The sequence below is a fragment of the Oncorhynchus mykiss genome, chromosome 17 (assembly GCF_013265735.2).
Source record: "Oncorhynchus mykiss isolate Arlee chromosome 17, USDA_OmykA_1.1, whole genome shotgun sequence".
NCBI classification, from domain to species: domain Eukaryota; kingdom Metazoa; phylum Chordata; class Actinopteri; order Salmoniformes; family Salmonidae; genus Oncorhynchus; species Oncorhynchus mykiss.
The window spans coordinates 23,012,961-23,039,964 of record NC_048581.1 but is presented as its reverse complement, the minus strand read 5'-3'; the positions used below and the strand labels follow the sequence as shown (position 1 = coordinate 23,039,964).

General features: G+C 44.7%; 1 protein-coding gene across 6 annotated transcripts in view; it reads right to left on the bottom strand.

Annotated features, from left to right (window-relative positions):
- Positions 1-27,004, bottom strand: part of LOC110493481 (girdin) — a 33,772-nt gene that overhangs the window by 4,954 nt on the left and 1,814 nt on the right. For 3 of the 6 annotated variants that reach the window (XM_036949414.1, XM_036949417.1, XM_036949415.1), the window contains 24 exons: positions 25,139-25,244; positions 22,805-22,874; positions 21,890-21,966; positions 21,620-21,703; positions 18,645-18,764; positions 18,021-18,190; positions 16,686-16,767; positions 15,673-15,831; positions 15,212-15,358; positions 14,737-14,881; positions 14,311-14,495; positions 13,627-14,134; positions 13,046-13,319; positions 12,694-12,820; positions 12,273-12,403; positions 11,880-12,021; positions 11,545-11,718; positions 11,072-11,233; positions 10,363-10,640; positions 9,916-10,059; positions 9,440-9,626; positions 4,341-4,486; positions 1,773-1,865; positions 1,366-1,598 (listed from right to left, as the gene is read on the bottom strand). In XM_036949414.1, coding sequence (XP_036805309.1) covers positions 1,366-1,598; positions 1,773-1,865; positions 4,341-4,486; positions 9,440-9,626; positions 9,916-10,059; positions 10,363-10,640; positions 11,072-11,233; positions 11,545-11,718; positions 11,880-12,021; positions 12,273-12,403; positions 12,694-12,820; positions 13,046-13,319; positions 13,627-14,134; positions 14,311-14,495; positions 14,737-14,881; positions 15,212-15,358; positions 15,673-15,831; positions 16,686-16,767; positions 18,021-18,190; positions 18,645-18,764; positions 21,620-21,703; positions 21,890-21,966; positions 22,805-22,874; positions 25,139-25,244 — 3,944 coding nt within the window. The remainder of the gene's footprint in view (positions 1-1,365; positions 1,599-1,772; positions 1,866-4,340; positions 4,487-9,439; positions 9,627-9,915; positions 10,060-10,362; positions 10,641-11,071; positions 11,234-11,544; positions 11,719-11,879; positions 12,022-12,272; positions 12,404-12,693; positions 12,821-13,045; positions 13,320-13,626; positions 14,135-14,310; positions 14,496-14,736; positions 14,882-15,211; positions 15,359-15,672; positions 15,832-16,685; positions 16,768-18,020; positions 18,191-18,644; positions 18,765-21,619; positions 21,704-21,889; positions 21,967-22,804; positions 22,875-25,138; positions 25,245-27,004) is intronic. The other 3 variants (XM_036949416.1, XM_021567777.2, XM_021567776.2) reach the window with 3 other exon arrangements.

Sequence of the window (27,004 nt, the reverse complement as noted above, 5' to 3'; positions counted from 1 at the left end):
AATATTATGGCTGAACTCAATCATAGGAAGGATGCCAAGCTGCATACTTCGCAGAACTCTACACGTAATTCCAAGAGTATTGTCTAGGAGGATTTCTGCTGCATTCTTTAAAACAATGGTAGACTAAAGAATAAGGTAAAGCATAGCTCACTAGCCTGGGTCCCAGATCTGTTTGTGCTGTCTTGCCAACTTCGTATGGAATTGTCAATCCTGAGAAGTTGGCAAGACAGCACAAACAGATCTGGGACCCAGGCTAATAGTTCGCTAATGATGAGAAAATAGGCAGGTTGCAGCCAAGATGAGGTAGTCACGAGACATCGACCCATCATGTTTCTTACACATGGAACGACGAAAGAGGGACTTGACTTTGTCCTTATCCTTCAGTCTGTTCCTCATAAGGGGAAAGATTTTCAGGGTGGACACTTTACAGTGTGGGACAACAAGGGACAGGGGAGGGAGAAACAGGGGAGGATGAAGGGAGGGGAACGGAGAGAACACGTTAACATACACAAAACAGACATGGGGATAAACAGAAATAGGCTAAATGTTGCCTTATTTTGGCCTTATTGATCTACATAAAGAAACATGCAGACATATCCATAGTGCAACACCAGGTAACAAGTGTTTCTGCATGCACTGTCTGTCATAGAAACCCACGTATACTACACAGCCCTCAAACTACACTCTGGCCCTCCAAGCCAGTTCCACTGCATTTTTTAATTGTTCCCCTCTAATCAGGGACTGATTTAGACCTGGGACATCAGGTGTGTGCAATTAATTATTATGTAGAACAGAAAACCCGCAGGCTCCGGACCTCGTAGGGTCAGAGGTGAGTTATCCTGCGATACAGGGTAGATACAGACAGAGCCGCCCTACATCTTACCACTTCAGGAGTCAAGTGTGTATGATGATTTCCTACCCAGGAGACTCCTATACAATGGCACAGCAACAGATCATTCCAACATATAATTTTTATTCCTTCTCATAGATCTCTGTGTAAAGAGCCTGGGAGGCAGTTCTATCTTGATACAAATAGGAAGAGTCTGTCTTGTTGGGCCGTCAAATAAAGATGTAGCAATTGAGTGACTTCTGTCTCCCTGTCCAATCGGTGGTGGCTGGGGGAGGTTCCCTGCAGTAACTGGCTCCGCCCATATCTTTCTGTTCTATCCCTGATGGCTGTGGCTGCAGGGTCGGCCGTGGTGGGGGAAGGGGCCTAGCTGTCGCTCTCTCTTCTTGGCCTATAGCTCGTAGCAGGGTGGGTGGGCCTGCGGTGATGGCGGAGCGTGATTGGACAACACGTTTCTGCCTGGCCTATCAGGGCTCTCAGACGGGACCAATGGGAGGGGATAAGGAGGTCATACTCACTGCTGCTCCTCCGGGGGGAAGTGGTGGACCCACCCGAGCCGTCTGAACCCACGAAGGAGCCATTGTCCTGGCAACAGGAAGCAGAGGGGGAGGTGGGCGGGAGGGCCTCGAAGGAGCCAGAGCGTGTGGGGGTGAGGGAGCGATGGTGGTCAGAAGAGGAGGTGGGGCCACAACGCTCGCGGCTCCTCGGCTTCATCAGCTTCCTCATCTTCAGGGCGATCCAGTTCCCACGCCTCGGGAAATATAATAGATATGTTAAAATCGATATAGAATAGGATAAACTTTATTATCCCTGATGGGAAAACTGTCTTAAAAATAAACAGGTAAAACTAACTAATACTGTATCCAAACTAATGCATTTTGTCACTGTCAAAGTGAATTGATTTCCTCTCCAAACGGCACTGTACCTCCGTGGGGGTGAGGGGTCATAGAACTTGTACTGGTCCATGATCTTCTCCTCCAACTTCTCCTTCTGTCTCCTCAGCTCATTCAGCTTGTCTCTGAGAGAGAGGAGAGAAAAACACAGTGTTTCACACAGAGAGGTAACATCAACAGAAGAGGTGGCGCTGCTGCAAAGATGGCTGGTGTGTTTACGTCTCAGAATAAACTCTGATTGAACTGTCTCAACCGTCACACTGTCGCACCCGGCACCTTCAACTTGTTTGGGATAAGGGGCAGCATTTTCACTTTTGGATGAATAGCGTGCCCAGAGTAAACTGCCTGCTACTCTGGCCCAGTTGCTAATATACTGTATGCATATTATTAGTAGTATTGGATAGAAAACTCTGAAGTTTCTAAAACTGTTTGAATGATGTCTGTGAGTATAACAGAACTCATATGGCAGGCAAAAACCTGAGAAAAAATCCAACAGGAAGTGGGAAATCTGAGGTTTGTAGTTTTGAACTCAGCCCCTATCGAAATCACAGTGGGATATGGGTAATTTTGCACTTCCTAATGCTTCCACTAGATGTCAACCGTCTTTAGAACGTTGTTTCAGGCTTCTACTGTGATGTGGGACCGGATGGGAGCTCTTTGAGTCAGTGGTCTGGCAGCAGCCTCATTCTCAGTCACGTGCATTTCACATGAGAGGTTGCTCTCGTTCCATTGGTTTTCTACAGACAATGGAATTCTCCGGTTGGAACATTATTGAACATTTATGATAAAAACATCCTAAAGATTGATTCTATACTTAGTTTGACAAGTTTCTACGACCTGTAATATAACTTTTGGAACTTTTCGTCCGACGTTCGGCTGGACCTGAACGCGCGTTTGGATTTGTTTACCAAACGCCCTAACAAAATAAGCTATTTGGACATAAATGATGGACTTTATGGAATAAATCAAACATTTTTTGTCGAACTGGGATTCCTGGGAGTGCATTCATCAAAGGTAAGTTAATATTTATAATGCTAAATCTGACTAATGTTGACTGTGCAACATGGCGGATATTTCTTTTGGCTGTTTTGGGCTCTGAGCGCTGTACTCAGATTATGCTTTTTCTGTAAAGTAAAAAAGAAATCTGACACAGCGGTTGCATTAAGGAGAAGTATATCTATATTTCCATGTATAACACATGTATTTTCATCAACATTTATAATGAGTATTTCTGTAAATTGATGTGGCTCTCTGCAAAATCACTGCATGTTTTGGAACTACTGAACATAACACGCCAATGTAAAATGAGAATGTTGGATATAAATATGAACTTTACCGAACAAAACATACATGTATTGTGTAACATGAAGTCCTATGAGTGTCATCTGATGAAGATCATCAAAGTTTAGTGATTAATTTTATCTCTATTTGTGCTTTTTGTGACTCCTATCTTTGGCTGGAAAAATGGCTGGGTTTTTCTGTGACTTGGTGGTGACCTAGAAGAAAAAGAACCGCACACCTATTAAGACGAGGTGCTGGCTAGCGGAGTAGAAAACTTGAAAATAAAAGAGAGCCGCACACTCTAGGAGCTCAGATGCAAAAATGTAATTACCAACGTTTCGACAGCCAAGCTGTCTTCATCAGGTGGTGATCTAACATAATCGTTTGTGGAGCTTTCGCTGTATAGCATTTTTGAAATCAGACACTGTGGCTGGATTAACGAGAATTTTGTCTTTAAAACGGTGCCTAATACTTGTATGTTTGAGAAATTTGCTATGAGATTTCTGTTGATTTGTATTTGGCACCCTGCAATTTTATTGGCTGTTGTCGAGAGGTTCCCAGACAGGTTAAACACCATCAAACCCCAAGGTCGTCTTTATTAGGCACCAACGGAAGAAAATAGACTGAAACAGTGAGGGACTACATGTACTCGTCCAAAAAGGAACTCTCATTTCCATTTTCCGTTAAAAAGCGTTTTCCGTTGCATGCCGCAATGAAAAGAATGTGAATGTTATATTTCCATCCTTTCATACATATTACACATAGCTTAGTATGCCCCATATGTCCAGAAGATAAACTCAAAATGGGGGAGATTTATTCCATATAGGCCAACGTTGACACTAGCAGAGAGAGAGGATTTTTTTTAGGTCAGTCAACCTTTTTTCTAAACTGGCACTACAGATGGCAGACGACATCAATAATCCATGCTCTGTCAAACTCAGAGGCCCAGTGGTTTTGGTGCTCTAAATATGATGGGATGCACTGTGTTTTTGGTGCAACGGTGCTCTATAGCTGAATCAATGCCTTTTGTTTTGTGCTGCTCTGGAATGCCTTGTGTCCTATGTGAAGCCCATTGTTTTAGCATAATGTGAATACATTCCATAAGTCGATCATTATGAGAAGAACTATACTGTGGCTACTATTGTACAAACTATGCTCTTATATCCTGTAGATATACTGTACAGTGTCTGCTGCTGGTGGTGGACAATCTATTACATTTGGTTCAATTGACTTCTAATTCAGGCCATTAACTGCAAGTTAGAATGCAAGGGGTTAAAGCTCTACGACTCGGCATTCAACCAGATAGACGGGTCCCTTACATGTGCTGTCTCTGTTCTACGTGGAACAGGTCCTTGCTCTCCATGGTCTGTTCTAGCAGGGTGCGGTTCTGCAGCATCAGGGTCTGGATCTGGTCCAGCAGGTGACGGTTCTCCTCTTCCAGGTTCCCCTTCAACTGACTCAGCAGCTAGACACAAGAGCACATAGTATATGTCAATGACTTATTTAATGATAGAATCACCACAACACATCAATCTGGCACAAAACTGCTTTGAGAGCAAATGAAAATATCCTCACATAGCCTCTTCGTATAGTGCTTGGGAAATACAGAATCTAATTACTTTGCCAGCAATGCTGTACCGACCCTGGGTTAATAAGGGGGGAGTATCGACTTCGTCACATGAGCATGCTTCTGTGGCACAGTCGAAGGCGCACTGGGCTTCGGGTCAGAAGGTCAAATCAAATCAAATCAAATCAAATTTTATTTGTCACATACACATGGTTAGCAGATGTTAATGCGAGTGTAGCGAAATGCTTGTGCTTCTAGTTCCGACAATGCAGTAATAACCAACAAGTAATCTAACTAACAATTCCAAAACTACTGTCTTGTACACAGTGTAAGGGGATAAAGAATATGTACATAAGGATATATGAATGAGTGATGGTACAGAGCAGCATAGGCAAGATACAGTAGATGGTATCGAGTACAGTATGTACAAATGAGATGAGTATGTAAACAAAGTGGCATAGTTTAAAGTGGCTAGTGATACATGTATTACATAAGGATACAGTCGATGATATAGAGTACAGTATATACGTATGCATATGAGATGAATAATGTAGGGTAAGTAACATTATATAAGGTAGCATTGTTTAAAGTGGCTAGTGATATATTTACATCATTTCCCATCAATTCCCATTATTAAAGTGGCTGGAGTTGAGTCAGTGTCAGTGTGTTGGCAGCAGCCACTCAATGTTAGTGGTGGCTGTTTAACAGTCTGATGGCCTTGAGATAGAAGCTGTTTTTCAGTCTCTCGGTCCCAGCTTTGATGCACCTGTACTGACCTCGCCTTCTGGATGATAGCGGGGTGAACAGGCAGTGGCTCGGGTGGTTGATGTCCTTGATGATCTTTATGGCCTTCCTGTGACATCGGGTGGTGTAGGTGTCCTGGAGGGCAGGTAGTTTGCCCCCGGTGATGCGTTGTGCAGACCTCACCACCCTCTGGAGAGCCTTACGGTTGAGGGCGGAGCAGTTGCCGTACCAGGCGGTGATACAGCCCGCCAGGATGCTCTCGATTGTGCATCTGTAGAAGTTTGTGAGTGCTTTTGGTGACAAGCCAAATTTCTTCAGCCTCCTGAGGTTGAAGAGGCGCTGCTGCGCCTTCTTCACAATGCTGTCTGTGTGAGTGGACCAATTCAGTTTGTCTGTGATGTGTATGCCGAGGAACTTAAAACTTGCTACCCTCTCCACTACTGTTCCATCGATGTGGATAGGGGGGTGTTCCCTCTGCTGTTTCCTGAAGTCCACAATCATCTCCTTAGTTTTGTTGACGTTGAGTGTGAGGTTATTTTCCTGACACCACACTCCGAGGGCCCTCACCTCCTCCCTGTAGGCCGTCTCGTCGTTGTTGGTAATCAAGCCTACCACTGTTGTGTCGTCCGCAAACTTGATGATTGAGTTGGAGGCGTGCGTGGCCACGCAGTCGTGGGTGAACAGGGAGTACAGGAGAGGGCTCAGAACGCACCCTTGTGGGGCCCCAGTGTTGAGGATCAGCGGGGAGGAGATGTTGTTGCCTACCCTCACCACCTGGGGGCGGCCCGTCAGGAAGTCCAGTACCCAGTTGCACAGGGCGGGGTCGAGACCCAGGGTCTCGAGCTTGATGACGAGCTTGGAGGGTACTATGGTGTTGAATGCCGAGCTGTGTCAATGAACAGCATTCTCACATAGGTATTCCTCTTGTCCAGATGGGTTAGGGCGGTGTGCAGTGTGGTTGAGATTGCATCGTCTGTGGACCTATTTGGGCGGTAAGCAAATTGGAGTGGGTCTAGGGTGTCAGGTAGGGTGGAGGTGATATGGTCCTTGACTAGTCTCTCAAAGCACTTCATGATGACGGAAGTGAGTGCTACGGGGCGGTAGTCGTTTAGCTCAGTTACCTTAGCTTTCTTGGGAACAGGAACAATGGTGGCCCTCTTGAAGCATGTGGGAACAGCAGACTGGTATAGGGATTGATTGAATATGTCCGTAAACACACCGGCCAGCTGGTCTGCGCATGCTCTGAGGGCGCGGCTGGGGATGCCGTCTGGGCCTGCAGCCTTGCGAGGGTTAACACGTTTAAATGTCTTACTCACCTCGGCTGCAGTGAAGGAGAGACCGCATGTTTTCGTTGCCGGCCGTGTCAGTGGCACTGTATTGTCCTCAAAGCGGGCAAAAAAGTTGTTTAGTCTGCCTGGGAGCAGGACATCCTGGTCCGTGACTGGGCTGGATTTCTTCCTGTAGTCCGTGATTGACTGTAGACCCTGCCACATGCCTCTTGTGTCTGAGCCGTTGAATTGAGATTCTACTTTGTCTCTGTACTGACGCTTAGCTTGTTTGATAGCCTTGCGGAGGGAATAGCTGCACTGTTTGTATTCGGTCATGTTACCAGACACCTTCCCCTGATTAAAAGCAGTGGTTCGCGCTTTCAGTTTCACGCGAATGCTGCCATCAATCCACGGTTTCTGGTTAGGGAATGTTTTAATCGTTGCTATGGGAACGACATCTTCAACGCACGTTCTAATGAACTCACACACCGAATCAGCGTATTCGTCAATGTTGTTGTCTGACGCAATACGAAACATGTCCCAGTCCACGTGGTGGAAGCAGTCTTGGAGTGTGGAGTCAGCTTGGTCGGACCAGCGTTGGACAGACCTCAGCGTGGGAGCCTCTTGTTTTAGTTTCTGTCTGTAGGCAGGGATCAACAAAATGGAGTCGTGGTCAGCTTTTCCGAAAGGGGGGCGGGGCAGGGCCTTATATGCGTCGCGGAAGTTAGAGGTGGAGGGTTCGAGCCGCATTCCCTGACTGTTTCATTACAATACGATCAACAAAACCTTCAATACAACTGTACAGAATATTGGAATTTTTATTTTTAAGTTTTGATTGATTAAAATGGATGCTTTTAGGTAAATACAGTGCCTTGCGAAAGTATTCGGCCCCCTTGAACATTAAGACCCTTTGCCACATTTCAGGCTTCAAACATAAAGATATAAAACTGTATTTTTTTGTGAAGAATCAACAACAAGTGGGACACAATCATGAAGTGGAACGACATTTATTGGATATTTCAAACTTTTTTAACAAATCAAAAACTGAAAAATTGGGCGTGCAAAATTATTCAGCCCCTTTACTTTCAGTGCAGCAAACTCTCTCCAGAAGTTCAGTGAGGATCTCTGAATGATCCAATGTTGACCTAAATGACTAATGATGATAAATACAATCCACCTGTGTGTAATCAAGTCTCCGTATAAATGCACCTGCACTGTGATAGTCTCAGAGGTCCGTTAAAAGCGCAGAGAGCATCATGAAGAACAAGGAACACACCAGGCAGGTCCGAGATACTGTTGTGAAGAAGTTTAAAGCCGGATTTGGATACAAAAAGATTTCCCAAGCTTTAAACATCCCAAGGAGCACTGTGCAAGCGATCATATTGAAATGGAAGGAGTATCAGACCACTGCAAATCTACCAAGACCTGGCCGTCCCTCTAAACTTTCAGCTCATACAAGGAGAAGACTGATCAGAGATGCAGCCAAGAGGCCCATGATCACTCTGGATGAACTGCAGAGATCTACAGCTGAGGTGGGAGACTCTGTCCATAGGACAACAATCAGTCGTATATTGCACAAATCTGGCCTTTATGGAAGAGTGGCAAGAAGAAAGCCATTTCTTAAAGATATCCATAAAAAGTGTCGTTTAAAGTTTGCCACAAGCCACCTGGGAGACACACCAAACATGTGGAAGAAGGTGCTCTGGTCAGATGAAACCAAAATTGAACTTTTTGGCAACAATGCAAGACGTTATGTTTGGCGTAAAAGCAACACAGCTCATCACCCTGAACACACCATCCCCACTGTCAAACATGGTGGTGGCAGCATCATGGTTTGGGCCTGCTTTTCTTCAGCAGGGACATGGAAGATGGTTAAAATTGATGGGAAGATGGATGGAGCCAAATACAGGACCATTCTGGAAGAAAACCTGATGGAGTCTGCAAAAGACCTGAGACTGGGACGGAGATTTGTCTTCCAACAAGACAATGATCCAAAACATAAAGCAAAATCTACAATGGAATGGTTCAAAAATAAACATATCCAGGTGTTAGAATGGCCAAGTCAAAGTCCAGACCTGAATCCAATCGAGAATCTGTGGAAAGAACTGAAAACTGCTGTTCACAAATGCTCTCCATCCAACCTCACTGAGCTCGAGCTGTTTTGCAAGGAGGAATGGGAAATAATTTCAGTCTCTCGATGTGCAAAACTGATAGAGACATACCCCAAGCGACTTACAGCTGTAATCGCAGCAAAAGGTGGCGCTACAAAGTATTAACTTAAGGGGGCTGAATAATTTTGCACGCCCAATTTTTCAGTTTTTGATTTGTTAAAAAAGTTTGAAATATCCAATAAATGTCATTCCACTTCATGATTGTGACCCACTTGTTGTTGATTCTTCACAAAAAAATACAGTTTTATATCTTTATGTTTGAAGCCTGCAATGTGGCAAAAGGTCGCAAAGTTCAAGGGGGCCGAATACTTTTGCAAGGCACTGTATATTTTGAATTATAACTTAAATGAACCTGGATGGTGAAAGTATTATTAGAAACTGGGTGGTTCGAGCCCTGAATTTTGATTGGCTGACAGCCGTGGTATATCAGACCTCATACCATGAGTATGACAAAATGTTTACTTTTACTGGTCTAATTACGTTTGTAACCAGTTTATAATAGCAATAAGGCACCTCGGGGGTTTGTGGTATATGGCCAATATACCACGACTAAGGGCTGTATCCAGGCACTCCGCGTTGCGTCTTGCATAAGAACAGCCCTTAACCGTGGTATATTCGTCATTTACCACACCCCTTTGAGCCTTGTTGCTTAAATATATCCTTCATACCTCACACTGGTTCGTAAGCTTGGTGCTGGTGATGTCTAGCTGTTGGTACTGCTCTCGGAGCTTGCTGAAGTCGGACTCGAGCTTGGTCTGCTCCAGCTTGGTGCTGTTCAGCAGGGTCTTCATGTTCTTATGGTCCGCCTGGAGCTCCTCCTGATCCTTCAACAGCTGACGGTACGTCTGGTTCAGCCTGGGGGCACATAGAAATATACATAGAAGAAACACTCTGACAAAGTAAGGCGAAAACATATTGTTAAGAACAACAGTTAGACAAGCAAAGTTCTCTGAATGTCAGCAAGTTATACAAGCAATTTCTCTGAATTCTATGTAAAAGCTATCAGCCTGAAACTATCTTTATTGTGAGCTTATGTGTGTAGTGAGCTATGCTGTGTGTAGAGGGAGTCTTTGTCATCTTTAGGAGATGCTGTGTGTGTGTGTGTGTGTGTGTGTGTGTGTGTTATGCTATGTGCGCCCCTCACCAGTCCTTCTCATCCCGGAGCTGTCGACACTCTGAGGCGGTGGTCCTGTGCTGCTCCTTCTCCACAGACATCTTGTCCTGCTCCTCTCTCAGAGCCTTCTCCAGACCCTCTAGTTTGGCCTTCTGCCGCAGCAGGGTTTTGTACCTACAGCAACACACCATCGTGGCTATTTAGAGAGTTTTCCTCTCGGTTGCTGTTTTCGTTGTTTTTGCATGGTTGGGAAATGAGTGTCACAGCCATTGATGAGTGTCTTTGATAAAATATGAACGGGTAGAACCTATATACTGTAGTTCTAAAATCCAACAGATTTTCCTCAACAGATATCCTCATTGTTGCACGAGAACATAACATAGAGAGGTGGAATTTAAGCAACCATTACTCAAGCATTCAAATGGTATATTGTGAACCATGACAGAATCAGAATGGTCTCTGGTCCCCTTCCTCTACCTGTCCTCCAGCGTTCTATGCTCCAGCTCCAGAGTGCGGTGGGCGTTCTTCAGACAGCCGTGTTTCCCCATCAGGGCCTCGTAGTCCATGGCTTGTCTCTCGTGCAGCGCCGCCAGCCTCTCGTGGTCCCTCAGGAGCTGGTCGTGCACACCGCGCAGCTCCTCGCGCTCACGCATGGCCACCTCCTTATCACCCTCAGTGCTGGATTGTTGGCATTGGAGCTGAGCGTTCTGGGCCAGGAGTGATGCACTCTGGGAGTTCAGAGTGGACTTTTCGACCTGTGGTTGGATAGCGGTGGATATGATTGTTATGTGTGAAAAGGTTGTAATTCAAAGGTATGAGTTTATACTGTATAAGATGAAATACTACTCATACCATGTATGAAAGGACTCTATAGGAAGTGGTTCACATTTAACAAATCAACTTAAGTTGCATTCAAACTACTTCATGTAACACCAACCTTACAGTATCAGGTTCTGTTAGAATGGCATTATATGAGGCAACTTGAGTGCTAGGTATAAAAACAAGATGACTCCAATGCAGAATGGATATCTGCACACAGATTTCACTTCAAAATAAAAGTACTCACTTCAAAATAAAAGTTCATATTTTGGAAGCATTAAATCAGTGAGTGTGTATTTGTGTATTTTGAGTATCTTATCAGTCTACTAGGAGTAAATTAGTATATCAGGAATGTTGCTCCTCTAACCTGCAGGTTAGCGTTGTGTGTCTGGAGAGCGGTGTTGTTCTCCTGCAGGGAAGCGGTCTGTCTCTGCAGGGCCAGGATCTGAGCCTGCAGGCCGTCTGACTGGGTCTCCAGCTGTCTGAGCTGGGCCTGCAGTGCCTGACGCTCTGCCTGCAGTGTGGCATTCTGCAGTAGATCAGGAAAAGAGGGACAAGTCAATAATACATAGAAAAAATGTGAAGCTGGTGTTGATCCATAGTAATAGTCTGGTTGAGATGGATAACATTTGTATTAACGTGGCAATGTAATGTAATGAATAAATGAAGCGTCTGCTAAATGACTAAAATGTCATGTAGGTTTGAGTTCTATCATCCCATAGTCATTATTGGGAGGCCTTTAAACAAAGTCAGATGCATTTCAGAAAATATAAAAATTGAAATAAGAGCATCAAATTTAGTGCTTAGTCAAAACATGATGACACAAAGTTCTCCACTCACGTTTCTCTCCACCTCGATGAGGCGGTCCTTGACCCTCAGCAGCTCCCTGGTGGCCTCCTGGCTCTCCCGCTGCCATCCGCTTACCGCCCTGTCACTCTCCCTCTGAGGGGTGGGGCTACGCGCCGCATGCTCCTCCTCCTCCCTCTGCAGCAGGGCTTCGTAGTTCAGACGCACCTGTAGGGGGTCAAGAACAAAGGTCAGATATTGCTACTGAGCGAGGCCATTTTTCAACTTCAGACTTCAATATGCTTTGACAAAGAACTCCAATGTAAAAGTGAATGAATGTAGACAAGGTATAGTTTCCCTTTGATTCCGAGGAACTAGGCCAGACTCACAGTCTTGAGCTCTTGACGTAGCTGCTGGTTGAGGGTGGAGGACTCCTGCAGACGAGCCTCAACGGCAGCCATCTTGTCTTCTTTGATCTGCAGGGACCTCTTCAGAGACGACTCCAGCTCAGACTCCAACATCTTGAACCTACTGGGGAGAGGGAAATAAAATAAAGGGGGATTTAGAACAACACGTGGGGGAGGGAAAAGTATACATATTTTTGTGTATTTTGTCACTAATTGTAATTGATTTTATTGGAAAATAACTCACCAATCTATTGTCATGTGTATAACACAGTCATTCACAAACTTAATTGAAGATTTGTGTAACTATCACCGAACCTGGTTTGTGGGGGGTAGACTAAATCAGTTGCATGAACCGTGCTGTGTCCAGTGTTTTACCTGTTGTCTGGAGTTTCCTCGTCACTCTGTGGTGATGTGTCCTGGTTGAGGACTCTCATTTCCAGCTCGTGGGCCAGCCTCTCCAGCTCATTCTCCCTCTGCTGGGTCTTCAGCTTGTCACTCACCAACTCCTACAGAGGAACAAAGGTCAGAAATATCTGCTTTTTGTATCATCGCATATTTCAGTTCAGTGACTCCTCTTGCAGCCATGTAAAGCTCTTGTGACCAATGACCTACTTATCAGAGTTGTTAAATCAAAAACAATTGATATAAATTCATGACATGTGATCTAAATCTCCACGACTTCAAGCTCGCTTAACTTTATCTTCCCATAAGGAAACTTACAAATCTGTCATGTCAGGCACACTGAAATACATGAGCATCACACATAAGAAGCTAATGCTGATCTGAGTGGCTTCACCTCTCTCAGGGTGACCAGGGCCCTCTGGTTGATCGCTCCCTGCTTGGCCAGCTCTCTGTTATCCCTCTCCAGCCCCTTGACCCTCTCCTCCACCTCCTTCAGCCTCTCCACCTCCTTCCCCATCCCCCTGTTATAATATAATAGAAATATAAACCATGTAGCAGATGCTTTTATCCAAAGCGACTTACAGTACAGTGAGAGCACACATTTTTGTATATTGTATTGTATATGAGTAGATACATTTGTATACAAGTGCATACCTTTTTATACATGTGATCGCAGCGGGAATCGAACCCACAACCCTGACATTGCTAGCACCACGATCATACCATGGTGACCATTAGCATCATACCTGTTCTCTCTCTCCAGACTAGCCACCCTCAGGTTGCTCCCGTCCAGGGTAGAGTCCTGGATCTCTGCCTGTTGCCTCAGCCTGCGGTTCTCCTTCTCCAGCCTCCTCTTGTCTCTCTCCAGGCCTGAAGCCTCCTGCTCCAGGGTCTGCTTCTCCTGCTCCAGCTGCTCCATGCGCCGCGAGGAGATCCTCAGCTCCTCCAGCCCAGCCTGCAGGATCTGGTTCTCAGCCTCCAGCTCGTGGACCTCGGCCTCCAGCCGCTGGAGCTTCCGGCCTGGAGGTGAATGGATGCATGGATGGAGGGGTGTGGTTGATGGATGGAAGGTTGGATGGATGGGTGGGGGCGTGGGTGGATAAAAAATAAATAATAATAATTATGAATTAATATAGGCTACTTCATTAATCACCAATCATCAATTATTAGGTTAGCAGGCATACAGAGCACAAAAATCAACAAGCAAATGGATCCCTGAACAAATAAAGCGCATCACATTGCCCATTCAATGCCCCTGTATCTAACGCAACAGAGCCAAACGCTACAAAGAGACAGCAGTACCACAACATTCTCCCAGAAGACCAACCTGTGTTGTCCAGGGCAGCCTGAAGCCGCTGGTTCTCTGTGTCCAGGGCTCTACACTTTGCTTCCAGACGCTCTGTGTGCTTCGTGGATGAAGAGGAAGCCCTCGCCTGCAGCCCCGTGCTACTGTTCTCCCGACGTGGACTCTTGTTCTTAGAGCAGGGTGAGGTATCACGCGTCAGAGACACTGAAGCGCCTGGTTGAAGGAGATTGCGGGTGTTGTCTTTAGCTACAGCTTCCAGGTCAGCTATGGGGTCACTCATGTCGCAAGACTCTCCGTCTTCAAGTTGGCCTTTCTCTTGCTTCTGAAGGTTCATCTTCTCCTTGAGGGTCTCGCTCTCTCTCTCCAGTCGGTCAATCTCTCCCTCTAGGTCAACCGACACTCCGTTGTACTTTGGGTCCCTGTGATGTGATGTGTCTATGTCAATGTCACAATCCTCTTTGATGACCAATTCAGACTGCTCCCAGGAGGTGTTGTCTAAACTGCCAAGGTACTCTCTAACCACCTCAGCCTGATGAACAAGGAAACACAAACAACATTTTCACATGGAAATAGCACCGTTCACTGCTATAGTTCAATAGAGTCGCCGGAATCCGAATGTGTGGGTTGATGGTTGTACGTGTGCTGCCTGAGCAGCTGTGTGTGCCTATTATGTTCATGTTTGTGTCGTGGTCCCTGGCTAGTTACCGTGTTTGTGGGTCGCTGGCCGTCCCGCCACGTGTGCTCATGGTTATGGTTGTGCTGCGGTCCCAGGCTGAGGTCAGCAGCTCTCAGTTCCTCTATGGTCCTGAGCAGGCTTTGGTTCTCTCTCTCCAGCCTCAGCAGACGACTCCTGGTCCCCTCAACCACCTCCTCACCCAGAGACTTCTGACCTGAACACAACCATCAGACCGAAAGGATGACAGGAATACGAACTAGCTGTTACATAACCTCCACTCTGAACAGACAGGTGAGATCATGACTGAATGAATGATCTTATAGAAAGTATCCTTTTTGTGACATATAGAATAGTTCTTAACGTTAGAATGATATTTCACACGCCACTTCTCTTCCCATAAGTACCACTGTTCCCACAGGGCAGATGAAGTGGGCAGAGTAGACTGTCAGCCTTACCCTGTGAGTTGTCGGGGCTCCTGGAGAGCTGCTCCAGCTCCCATCCCAGGTGCTGTGACTCCTCCATGCTCCTCCTCTGGGCCAGCTCCAGGGCCAGGTTCTCCTCCTGCAGCTCCTCCATGCGCCTCCTGTCCACCTCCTTCTCCTGGGAAGGGTCGAGAGAGAGAGGGGGAGATGACGTTGTTATTCTAAAGATATTCAACTTCCTATTTCTCTATCTGATCTTCGTTGAAAGTATAAACCTTTTGACCATGGCACACACATGTCCACAACATAATCCAAGCATGTACAGTATGATCCTCTTAGTCCATCAACCTGTTCCATCGCATGTATCTTCCAATACACATCCTCCCCTGCACTAAGACCAGTCCCTTTCCCATCCTTCCCTTAACCTTTAACCTGTTTCCCCACAATGTTGATATTGACCACCGTTTACATACATGTAATCCACTGCATAATACTCCATGTTTTCTACCTGTTCCATGACGTGGACCCTGGCGTTGAGCAGCAGACTGTGTTTCTCTAGCTGGTGTAGTTTATCAGAGCGGGCCCTCCACCCCTCCAGCTGCTGCTGTAGTACAGCCTTGGTCTCCAGCAACACAGAGTTATCCTCCTTCAGCTCCTACAAGATGAGACACAAATCAAGGCTGTTACAAACATAGAAACCCCTGTCGGGTACATGATAACAGCAGATTAATGTCAATTGTTAAATGATGAAAAACGTAAAGTATTGTTTGAGATCTAGCTAAGTTTTTTACAAAGTGCGATAACAGTCATTTGTAAAACCTTAACAATTGATTTGAAATATTAGTAGCTGTGGTGCTTTGCATTCTGAAACGTTCTGATAAAAATTTAACAGTGGACAAAATTCACATTTTGCCTGTTGATCATGCTATAGTCTGAGTATTGAATGTGTTTCTCTGTACGCTACCGTACCTCCACTTTGGCCTTGTAGAACTCCATGTTGTGTAGCTTCTCGCGGTATCGTCCCACCTCGCTCTCCAGCTTGTCAGCCCTGATGGCCCTCTCTCTCAGGGCATCCAGCTCGTCACGGTACGTACGGGCTGACCGGGCCTCCGCTAGCAACACAGAGTTCTGATACGGACACCGACACGGGAAAGGGTTTTAGCATACATGGGACACCGTCGTGAGGTAAATATACGGACACCGACACGGGAAAGGGTTTTAGCATACATGGGACACCGTTGTGAGGTAAATATACGGACACCGACACGGGAAAGGGTTTTAGCATACATGGGACACCGTCGTGAGGTAAATATACGGACACCGACACGGGAAAGGGTTTTAGCATACATGGGACACCGTCGTGAGGTAAATATACGGACACCGACACAGGAAAGGGTTTTAACATACATGGGACACCGTCGTGAGGTAAATATACGGACACCGACACAGGAAAGGTTTTAACATACATGGGACACCGTCGTGAGGTAAATATACGGCAAAAGTTCTCTCAAGTGGGGAGAGGAAAATGCTGGGAAGTAGCTCCTGTCTTAAAATAAATCTACAGTTTAAACAAAACTATCTACACTGTGTTTATCTTTTGAAGATTAAAGTCTTTGAATTTCACTGAATGTATGAGAGGTTTCCCTGACCATGTAACCCAGTTGATGTAGAACCATGTTTTAGGCATGGAAATAAATAGGAAATCTCTCTTTCTCCTTTCAGGAAAACAGATTTAGGAACTCGGGAGATCAAGCTGCAGCTTTCGTACTGTTGTAGAAAACAGTGTTGAGGTGTAGCCACTGTCACTAGCTAAGCACTAAGGCTTTATCTACACTAAAGCATAGTGTACGTTCATCTGAATAATCTCTGATAGCAGTAAGGATACTGTGTGTCATGTTACTGAGGGTTAGAGAGGAGGTCCATGTGTGTGTGTCTGTGTGTGTGCGTGTATGTGTGTGTGTGCGTGCGTCACTTCTCTCTACCTCCTGTTGAATCCTGTTGAACTCAGCCTCCATGTTCTCCAGCTCCTGTCTGCAGTCCTGTACCTGCTCACTCTTCTCCTCTCTGAGCGGGAGGGAGGGAGGGAGGGAGGGGAGGGGAGGGGAGGGGAGGGGAGAGAAAGAGATGGAGAGGGATGGTGTAAGTATGCATAGCTTTTCTTAATGTTGCCGCACATGCATGCATGCGCGCCACACGCACAGTCCTGACTTCTACCCCCCATCCACTCAGACAGATACAGTAGGTCAAGTCATACAGCCATTATATACAGCTCTTGGAGAAGACATTTAACATGTTCAAAGAACCCTTTGAAGAACCCCTTTTGGTTCCATGTAGAACCCTTTTGGGACCCTTTTTTCTACGAGTGCAGATATGGGATGCCTGGCTCCTGCTTGCTTGGACACATTCCACCACACACTGCAGCACCCAGACCATCACTTCCTCCACCCCCAGTTTCCCTGGGAAGTAGCAACATACTGGCCAGTACTACAGCATGACCATTTTTTAGAACCCTAGGAGAAAAGCTTCTCTCGTACATGTTTTCTCACAAACCTATCACTTTGTTGACATCAAGTGTGCACTACAACCAAAAGCTATTACGTTTCTAGGAACAGAACAGATAGTGTTGGGTTGCATTATGAGGATACTGTACTGCTGTACAGTCCGGGGGCTTGAGTCAGCATATCCCAGTTAGACAATGAAAGCGATAAAAGAGAGAAGAGGAGGAGAGATGGAGGGCTGAATCAGGTCTGGGGTTGGCAGGGAGGAAGAGGGCCAAAGTGGGACAATGGCAATGCAAGGCCCTGGAGGGTCATGCCAAGGAGAGAATCTGGGCCAAAGTATCCCCAGACACCTTCTCCTATATCCGTTCAGGATATGTCTCTCTCTCTCTCTCTCTCTCTCTCTCTCTCTCTCTCTCTCTCTCTCTCTCTCTCTCTCTCTCTCCTGACCGTTTGCCTTGCCTCACAGGTCAACTGTTTAACCTCCAAACATATGTGGAAACAACCCGAGAAAAAATAAAAACACTTTGTGTTTTGGTGTTTTTGAGTTCTTTAAAGAAGGCTTACATACAGTATATCCTCTAACGCTGGGTTAGGGAAATGACATATGTATCCTCTAAACACAATGACCAGTTGGGTGGAAGATGACTCAGAAAGTCCTCAAGCAGTACTACACTATGCACATTTATGCTTAGCTTGCATTCGAGATCTGTTTATGTTGTCTTGCCAACCCCATGGCTGTCATTGTCATGCCCAGGTTACTTTATGACCACTGAGTGGGAGGGTTGGGTCTGGGAGTGTCCTTATCTGACTACTCACAGCTCCTGGCGCAGCCGTCTGACCTTGGCCTTGTAGTCGGCCAGCTCCACAGACAAGTGCTGGTGGGAGGCCGTCTGCTGTTGCATGCTGGGACAGTCACTGGGGGACTGGGCGCTGGGAGGAGAGGGTGACGGGGTGGACTCTCTCTCCTGCATTAGCTCTAAAATAGTCTGGGGTGGGGAGGAGAAAAGAACAGAGGGAGGAAAGATGAAAATAGGACAGGAAATGACACTTCTCCTTCACCTGTCATTTCAAGTTCAACTTCCTCCCTTTCAACTTCCTCCATTTCACCACAGATCAATATAGAAAGTCAATAAGTAACTACTGCTATAAAAGTCTAGTAAGACTTACAGAATATTTTATGGCACAGCAATATCTTGTATGACTCAGCAAGGTCAAACCTATAAACACTGTGCAGTATGTCAACAGTGGCCCCTACCTTCAGCTGTGTGTCTCTCTGGCCTACATAAGGAGAACATAACACATCCATAACCCTTCATATCCCCTCCATAACCCATTTATAACCCCTTACCTCCAGCTGTGTGTCTCTCTGGCCAACCAGGCCTACATAAGGAGAACATAACACATTCATAACCCCTCCATAACCCATTTATAACCCCCTACCTCCAGCTGTGTGTCTCTCTGGTCCACCAGGCGTCTGAACAGGGTCTCCAGGTCCTCAGCACAGAGCTCGCTGGCCTCCAGCCAATGGAGGTCCAGTACACTGTCCTGACTGTGGGTAACCTGACCAATCACAGGGAGGAACAGATCAAATCAAACACATGGTTTGACGCCATTCCATTCACTCCGTTCTCCCTATATATGTACCTCAAAGCAGTACGTGGAATGATACTGTACATAGGTACCACTCCATAATAATTTACCCTAAAAACATGTTAGTGTGTGTAGTCAAATATAGGGTAATATTGTGCAGGTCTTTTAGCAGCATCTATGTGTGTTATTAGACACATCCTCTAATGTTGCGAAACACCCAGCACATGTGTTTCAAATGACAATGTTTGGACCATGTTATTGGCAACCAAGTAGGAGTGCCTCTGTGACTAGATTGGCTACAATAGAAGACTGGCAATGCAATGACAGTTTTTCATTTTTCATTGCACACTGTCCCCAATAGGCGCTTGATGATTGTGCTGTGTAACAGTGGCAGAACACTGTGCACCGTTGTCACGCAGACACGACAACACGTGCTAGAACGTTCCTTTGGTATTCGTTCCTGGGGAATCCGAAAGCCTTTTCATTTAGTTTGCATTGCTCATGACGTGTTCAGAGTATGTAACATCTAGCACACTGAATCAGGTAATTCAATCCCTGGTCCTATCACACTTAGGGTACTGTCCAGTTAAATCGTCAATCCCTGGTCCTATCACACTTAGAGTACTGTCCAGTTATATGGTCACTCCCTGGTCCTATCACACTTAGAGTACTGTCTAGTTATATGGTCAATCCCTGGTCCTATCACACTTAGAGTACTGTCCAGTTATATGGTCAATCCCTGGTCCTATCACACTTAGAGTACTGTCCAGTTATATGGTCAATCCCTGGTCCTATCACACTTAGAGTACTGTCTAGTTATATGGTCAATCCCTGGTCCTATCACACTTAGAGTACTGTCCAGTTATATGGTCAATCCCTGGTCCTATCACACTTAGAGTACTGTCTAGTTATATGGTCAATCCCTGGTCCTATCACACTTAGAGTACTGTCCAGTTGTATGGTCAATCCCTGGTCCTATCACACGTAGAGTACTGTCCAGTTATATGGTCAATCCCTGGTCCTATCACACTTAGAGTACTGTCCAGTTATATGGTCAATCCCTGGTCCTATCACACTTAGGGTACTGTCCAGTTATATGGTCAATTCCTGGTCCTATCACACTTAGGGTACTGTCCAGTTATATGGTCAATTCCTGGTCCTATCACACTTAGGGTACTGTCTAGTTATATGGTCAATCCCTGGTCCTATCAGATTTAGAGTACTGTCCAGTTATATGGTCAATCCCTGGTCCTATCACACTTAGAGTACTGTCTAGTTATATGGTCAATCCCTGGTCCTATCACACTTAGAGTACTGTCCAGTTAAATGGTCAATCCCTGGTCCTATCACACTTAGAGTACTGTCTAGTTATATGGTCAATCCCTGGTCCTATCACACTTAGAGTACTGTCTAGTTATATGGTCAATCCCTGGTCCTATCACACTTAGAGTACTGTCCAGTTAAATGGTCAATCCCTGGTCCTATTACACTTAGAGTACTGTCTAGTTATATGGTCAATCCCTGGTCCTATCACACTTAGAGTACTGTCTAGTTATATGGTCAATCCCTGGTCCTATCACACTTAGAGTACTGTCCAGTTAAATGGTCAATCCCTGGTCCTATCACACTTAGAGTACTGTCTAGTTATATGGTCAATCCCTGGTCCTATCACACTTAGAGTACTGTCCAGTTATATGGTCAATCCCTGGTCCTATCACACTTAGAGTACTGTCTAGTTATATGGTCAATCCCTGGTCCTATCACACTTAGAGTACTGTCCAGTTAAATGGTCATATGCAGCAAAGAAAGGCATAAAAAACTCCAAATGGCTCCAAACAGGGCTGCCACCAAACCAGACAGGCAAATTCAGGGCAGCTAAAACAACCTAAGCCAAGGACAAATCGCCTTAAATCTACAGTTTTATATAAAGCTATAGCTGAATGGACCTCTTTACCAATCCATATTTCTCAGGCAAAAAGTAAATCCACCTTCAAGAATAAAATAAAACAACATCTAATGCAATAGACCATCTGACTGGACAGGAAATAGAAAGCATCAATTGAATGTTAAATGTGTTTCCTGTCAGGTATTTGAATTGTCTGTATTGTCTACATGTTGAATGTTTGTGAAGTCTTGTGGTGGTTGTTTGTAATGACTTGTTATTTGGTATTGGACCCCAGGAAGATTAGCTAGCGTTACGGCATTAGCTAATGGGGATCCTAATAAAAATGACAAAATTACCTTTGACCTTAAGTTCCATGTGAACTTCTATTACCTGAGGGAAATAATTACGTCATTTCTCATATGAACTAAATGCAATGAAAGGTATTATTGTTCTCCTAAATAAATACATGTGGGATAAATGTGGTACAAAAGCTATCCATGTAGTCATTTGTAGCTCAATTGGTAGAGTGTGGTGCTTGTAATGCCAGGGTAGTGAGTTCGATTCCCGGGACCACCCACATGTAAAATGTATTCACACATGCTAAATGGATTTATTATGTTGCTGTTCATTACTAAAAGCCCGGTGGTTATATAGGACCTTTAACGGACTATTGTCAAATGAATGTTTCTAATGCTTTTAAAAAAAGGATCATTATTTCAATCACAACACAGTTTTGGTGCATGTTGTTATAAACAGTTTGCAAATGGCTAGCCTGCCCTTGTCATGTTCTCAATCACTAATACTTCCACATAAGAGAAACATGCATGTTACTGAATGTGGAACAAGCTAACCTGAGTCCAAGATCTGTCTTGCCAACTCTACTGCTGTCATCGTCACGCACAGACCAGGGACAAGCGCAACGTGGAACGAGATACTGTACCTCTTGGATATGAGCAGCTATTGCTGCTTTCGTGTCAAAGTCGAGGGTCTGGATTCGTTCGACGTACTCCTCCTTCTTCTCACACTGAAAACACACAGTGGGTATAGTAGATTAGGGTCTTAATGAGTGTGTGTAGCCTAGCCTGGGGGACGGTGTGGTGAAACAGGGGTCCCCCTCAAATCCTCAATTATGAGCTAGCTAAAACAACATTGTTCCAGACGCCCCCCCCCCCCCCCGCACACACACACACACGCACACAACTACACACACCTCTCCAACTCCTCCTACCTGGACAGCACAGCCCAATAAGAGAAGAAGTAATTTCTTCATTTCCTCCAGACTTTGCTCTGAGGAGAAAACCCCCAAAATACAACCCCCACATTAAAATTCAGATTAAAGTCAATGATTAAAGAAAATTCAGATGTAGTCTAACTTGAGGCAGGCTGCTGTGTGAATTTGGGTCACTCATCAGGCCAGAGCCTGTCACCAAGGCTAGCACATCTATCAGACTGACTGTGTGCATTTGAATTACACATCTGCTGAAGACACAGACAGCAAAGCCCCTCAAAGTCTGTCTTATAGGGGTTTTGAGGTCAACTTATAGGGCAACATTGCAAATTAACTGGTCTGGTTTGAGTTCAGTTTACTCATATGAATAATTACATTATGTCACGGTATGTCACAGACAACAAATGGAAGGATGATACTGCAAACTCTAAGATGGTGTCAATCATCTTACAAACTGTACTTATCTACGCAGCACAGATACAATTAGTATTTCTAGTCTCTCAACGGACGTGTGTGACTGGCAAACCAAGCCTACAGGTAGGATCGTCATTTGACCACTTTCTCATAGAAGGAAAAGAATCCTGCAGCAACAGGAAATGTGAATTATTGTGTGGATTATAATTTATGAACATTTTTGTAGCGATTGATAAAAGTGTTGATGGGGCAAATCAAGTCGGACATTTTTAAGTGGATATGACCAACTTTAAAAGCCCTTTTAAACATTGAATACAATACAAGTTTGACATTTCCGGCAACAACAGGGTGATCAAATGAAGATGCTACATCTGTGGAACTAAAGTAGTACTGTACATCACATAGAATTCAAAGGGTGTACTGTTCTCTCTTTGGGTTTCTCAACAGAATGTAAGACGGTGTGGGCATGGTGGGTAAACACACCACAGTGAGGAGTCCTGCCAAGCACCAACACGTTGGGTAAAGGCATCATGATCAGCTGCCTCAGAGTCTCCTAGGAAAGGGAGAAAAGGGGGGATGAGAAAGGGAGCGTGGGTACGGAAAAGGACAACGAAAGAGTGAGACAGGAGGACAAAAAAAAAACACTGTTGGGATCTGGCCAATGCTATCTGAATGAGTAGGGTTGGGATTGTATAGTCAGGCATTTAAATATGTCGACTTGGTGCCAACAGACTGAGAGGGACCAGAATGGCTGTAAGAAATGGCCAGTTTCTTTGGTGCTTCTTTATACATAAACCTTTCAGCCTATAATGCCAGTGGTGCCAAGGCACTTTCCAGTCTGGGGAATTGTTGACCAGACCCGGAGTTCAAATAAAATATTAGTATTTTCTTTCAAATATGTAGCACATTTTATTTAGCCTGCGTCGTGTGCCAGGCGGGCGGAGTTTGCACTTTAGGGACTATTCCATTGTGCCAGGGTAAGCTCAATCAAGCACAGCGAAGGTATTGGAAAGAGACTAAATACTATTTGAACCCATGTCTGTTTGTTGGTCGCTACAGTGGCTAGCTAGGCTAATGTGGTGTGAATGTGTAATGCAGTGTTTAATTTCCCATTGAGAAAACAGGACCCCTCTTACGTCCAGGAAACAATTAGTAAAGTCCCTAGTAAGAGAGTTCCAGTCTGGCGAGCCATGCAGCTGTGATGCAGTAAAATCAACCACTGCCATCCAACCAACCAGTCAATTTTTCCAGTGACTGCGACCCATTTCCAGTGAGGAATGTTTAAGGGACTGGGCTCTGGGGTCACTTTACTTTCCCCTCGAGCTAAAATCTGATTATGAAGGGAAGTCATTTTTTGAGACTGCGGTTTATAGCAGAGTTGAGATAAAAATCATCTCTTCAACCAGTGATTGGTGCACTACACACAAAATAAGACTTGGAACGTTGCAACGTTGCAGCTGAATATGACAAAAATATATATCTTTAAAAATCCTGTCACAAAATGCACAAATCTAAGACTAACACAAACTAGGCCAATTCCATCCCAAAATAACTATGTCTAAATATGACAGAATTTGAATCTGTCCTGAAATGATAGTGTCTGGGAAACAGACTCCATTTCATCTCTTGATCAAGCATTGTAGCCTACATTACTGCAGAGAGAGGAGAGCTGCCGTCTTCATTTGCCATCTTAGCATACCTCCCAAATTTCAATCCACTCCTTTTTGACCGGGGCCCATAGGGAATTCTGAGGGGAATTCATTATATATCTTGATTGTTCTTGGTGTTTCTTTCCTGTTTTTTTTTTTTTTTTTGCTGAGCAAGAATTAGAAGTGATTGAACTCTCCCTCCGGAATCCAAATCAAACCCTTGGGAAAGTAGATTGCTGGTAAACACACCACAGACCCTTTTACGTATAAACTACCACAATATCATTTCAAAAGACTATCAGTCTTCATGGATTTTTCTAGATGATGTACTGTAATGACACACTGTGTGTGCTGTGTGATGAGGGTTTGTACAAATGCATGCCCTGTAAATAAATACACACTAGAATAATTGTGTTTCATACAAACAAACTAGCTACATACATTCGGTTTCAAAATGATCTCCTTACTGGAAATATAACAATATAAAGTATGTCTCGGGGCTATCACACATTCACAACGTACTATATTTTCAAACCCCCGAGCTGACAAGGTACAAATCTGTTCCTAGGCCGTCATTGAAAATAAGAATTTGTTCTTAACCGACTCGCCTAGTTAAATAAAGGTAAAATTAAAAACTGACCTTATGTCTGTATAATTGCTCTGTTTTTAAATACTACAATTGCTTTCATCTAAACCGCAGCATTAGACAGATAGACAGCCGTGACTGAGAGGGACTCTCTCGCTCTCTGTCGTGATCCCACCCAAATGGGTCATTCCAAAGCCTTGTAGGTCTGGCACAGGCATTACTGTAGCCTGCCTAACGACACACACTGATTGCAGAGATGTTTACATGGTAGATGTGGTGATATTTAGGGCAGTCGTCTTAAGAAGAGGCTGGTTGACAGTCTGGTGGGTGGCCGACCAGATCAGGCCAGGGCTGTGGGCCAGATGTGCAGAGAGCTGCTCTCCTCACTTAGAGGGTATTAACCCTTACCATCATGCAAATCTTGAGACTGTGAGTGTGTGTGTGTTTCCGTGTCCCTTCCCTAGAATGAATGTGGTTTGACTTGCCAATCTTTCAAACTCAAATGTTCCACACAGTATAAAAGGGAGGAGTGTTTAATGGTGGAAACTTAACTAAGAGGGAACATCCATAGCTTTAACTCACTAGGTAATAGGTTTTGATTTGACGGATGAGAACGGTCAGGTTCAGAATCCTCTGACTGGGGTCGTTGTTCACTTTGTTGACGCTCGGAAGAGTCGCTTTGGGATTTCTGAGGAGAATGAAAACATTATAATAACGTTATAGCAACTTAATTACAACAACGTATTTCAGCTACATCCACAAAGATGGGCAAGTGTTACCTCTGTGATTTCTGAAGGATATGAAATGACATTACATATAAATGCTATTTCTAAGACGTATTAGATGCTATTTCTACAGCCACAGAGGTGGCGAGTTATGTGGTAAGCCAGGTGCTATAAAGATATAGTACATCTGGCTAAACTTGGCTTTAACTCTCATCAAACCTGCTTCTAGCTCTCTCTGTTTCTCCCTCTTTTTCTGCCCCATTACATCATTCCCTCTGTCAGGCTCATGGCGTGATGAATTCACAGCCAAATGGTAGCTGCTCTCTAGCCATAGCATCAGCCTGCTCCACTCTAGCCTGGTCCCAGATCTGTTTGCTCAGTCTTTCTAACTCCTATGGTCCTTGACACGTGCGAGTTGGGAAGACAGCACAAACAGATCTGGGACCAGGCTAGCAACACTCCACTCAAGCACCTAAAAGAGCCCTCCCTTCACTCATCCACTCCCTTCCCAGCCATTTCAATTTCCCTAATGACTGGCAATCTGACTGACACAGTGACCTAAACCTATTTGGCCTCAGCCTCCTGTAACAGATAGGATGTACCTTGGTATCTGTCCATGGTTGTATTCATTAGGCAGAAAATGGAAGCAAACATTCCAAAACAGGGAAGGTCTACCTGAATTGGTCCAATAAGAAACACACATTTTCGATTCCCGTTGCAAAATGTGTCACCACTGTGAACCCTAATGAGGATGACCCCATAGTCTCCTGTAGGTCTCTGAGCCACTACTGTCTCCCTCCCTGCCATCTGTCTCGCTCTCCACATAAAATTAAACACTATCAACAAGCCCCTAATCCAGAGGGTCTCCATGCAATCCAAGGGATTATCCTAAACCACCGGCAGGCCCCAGCATTGTGTTTGTGTGTGTGTGTGTGTGTGTGTGTGTGTGTGTGTGTGTGTGTGTGTGGTGTGAGTTTGTGTGTATTGTTTTTTAGCCAGACTGTGACAGACGCTCTTATCCCGAAGAAGACAGGATATATATATATATAGATATATATATATATATATATATATATATATATATATTTAAACCTCTAGTTATTTGGATCCCTTCAAACATAACTAACATTAGTCCTAAATATTGATATTATTTAGGTTCAGAGCTAGGCTATATCTAACCTTAATAAAAGTTGTTGTTTGTTAGTGCCTTTTCATTGGACAGCCTGGGTCTAACAAACCCCCAGCCACACTAATGACTGTCTATCAGAGGGGACATCAGTTTGTGATGATTAGGTGGGTGATGATGATAATTCTCCCAGCCATAAGGTACCCCAACAATAAGCTACTCAATGAGCTCTTGAAGACTTCCTTTAAGACCTATTTTGTCCCAGATCTGTTTCGTAATGTCTTGTCAACTTCGTCGCTGTCATTGTCACATCAGCAATGGGAGCTGGAAAGACTACACTAAGTGATCTGGGACTCAGACTCAACCTTTTCTGGAAACCAATTAGAAACGTTACAGTACATATTCTTGACCGAGACAGACAGACAGACAGACAACAATGAACTCCTTCATGGCAAGTGAGTGACAAAGCACACACTGTTGTGCAGCATCGACTAGTTAACAAGAACTTCAGCAGCTCTGTGCTGTATTGGTAACAGCTGTATCCACTAGCCGACACGCAGAAACAGACAAGAACACAACTTCATTCTGAAAACACTA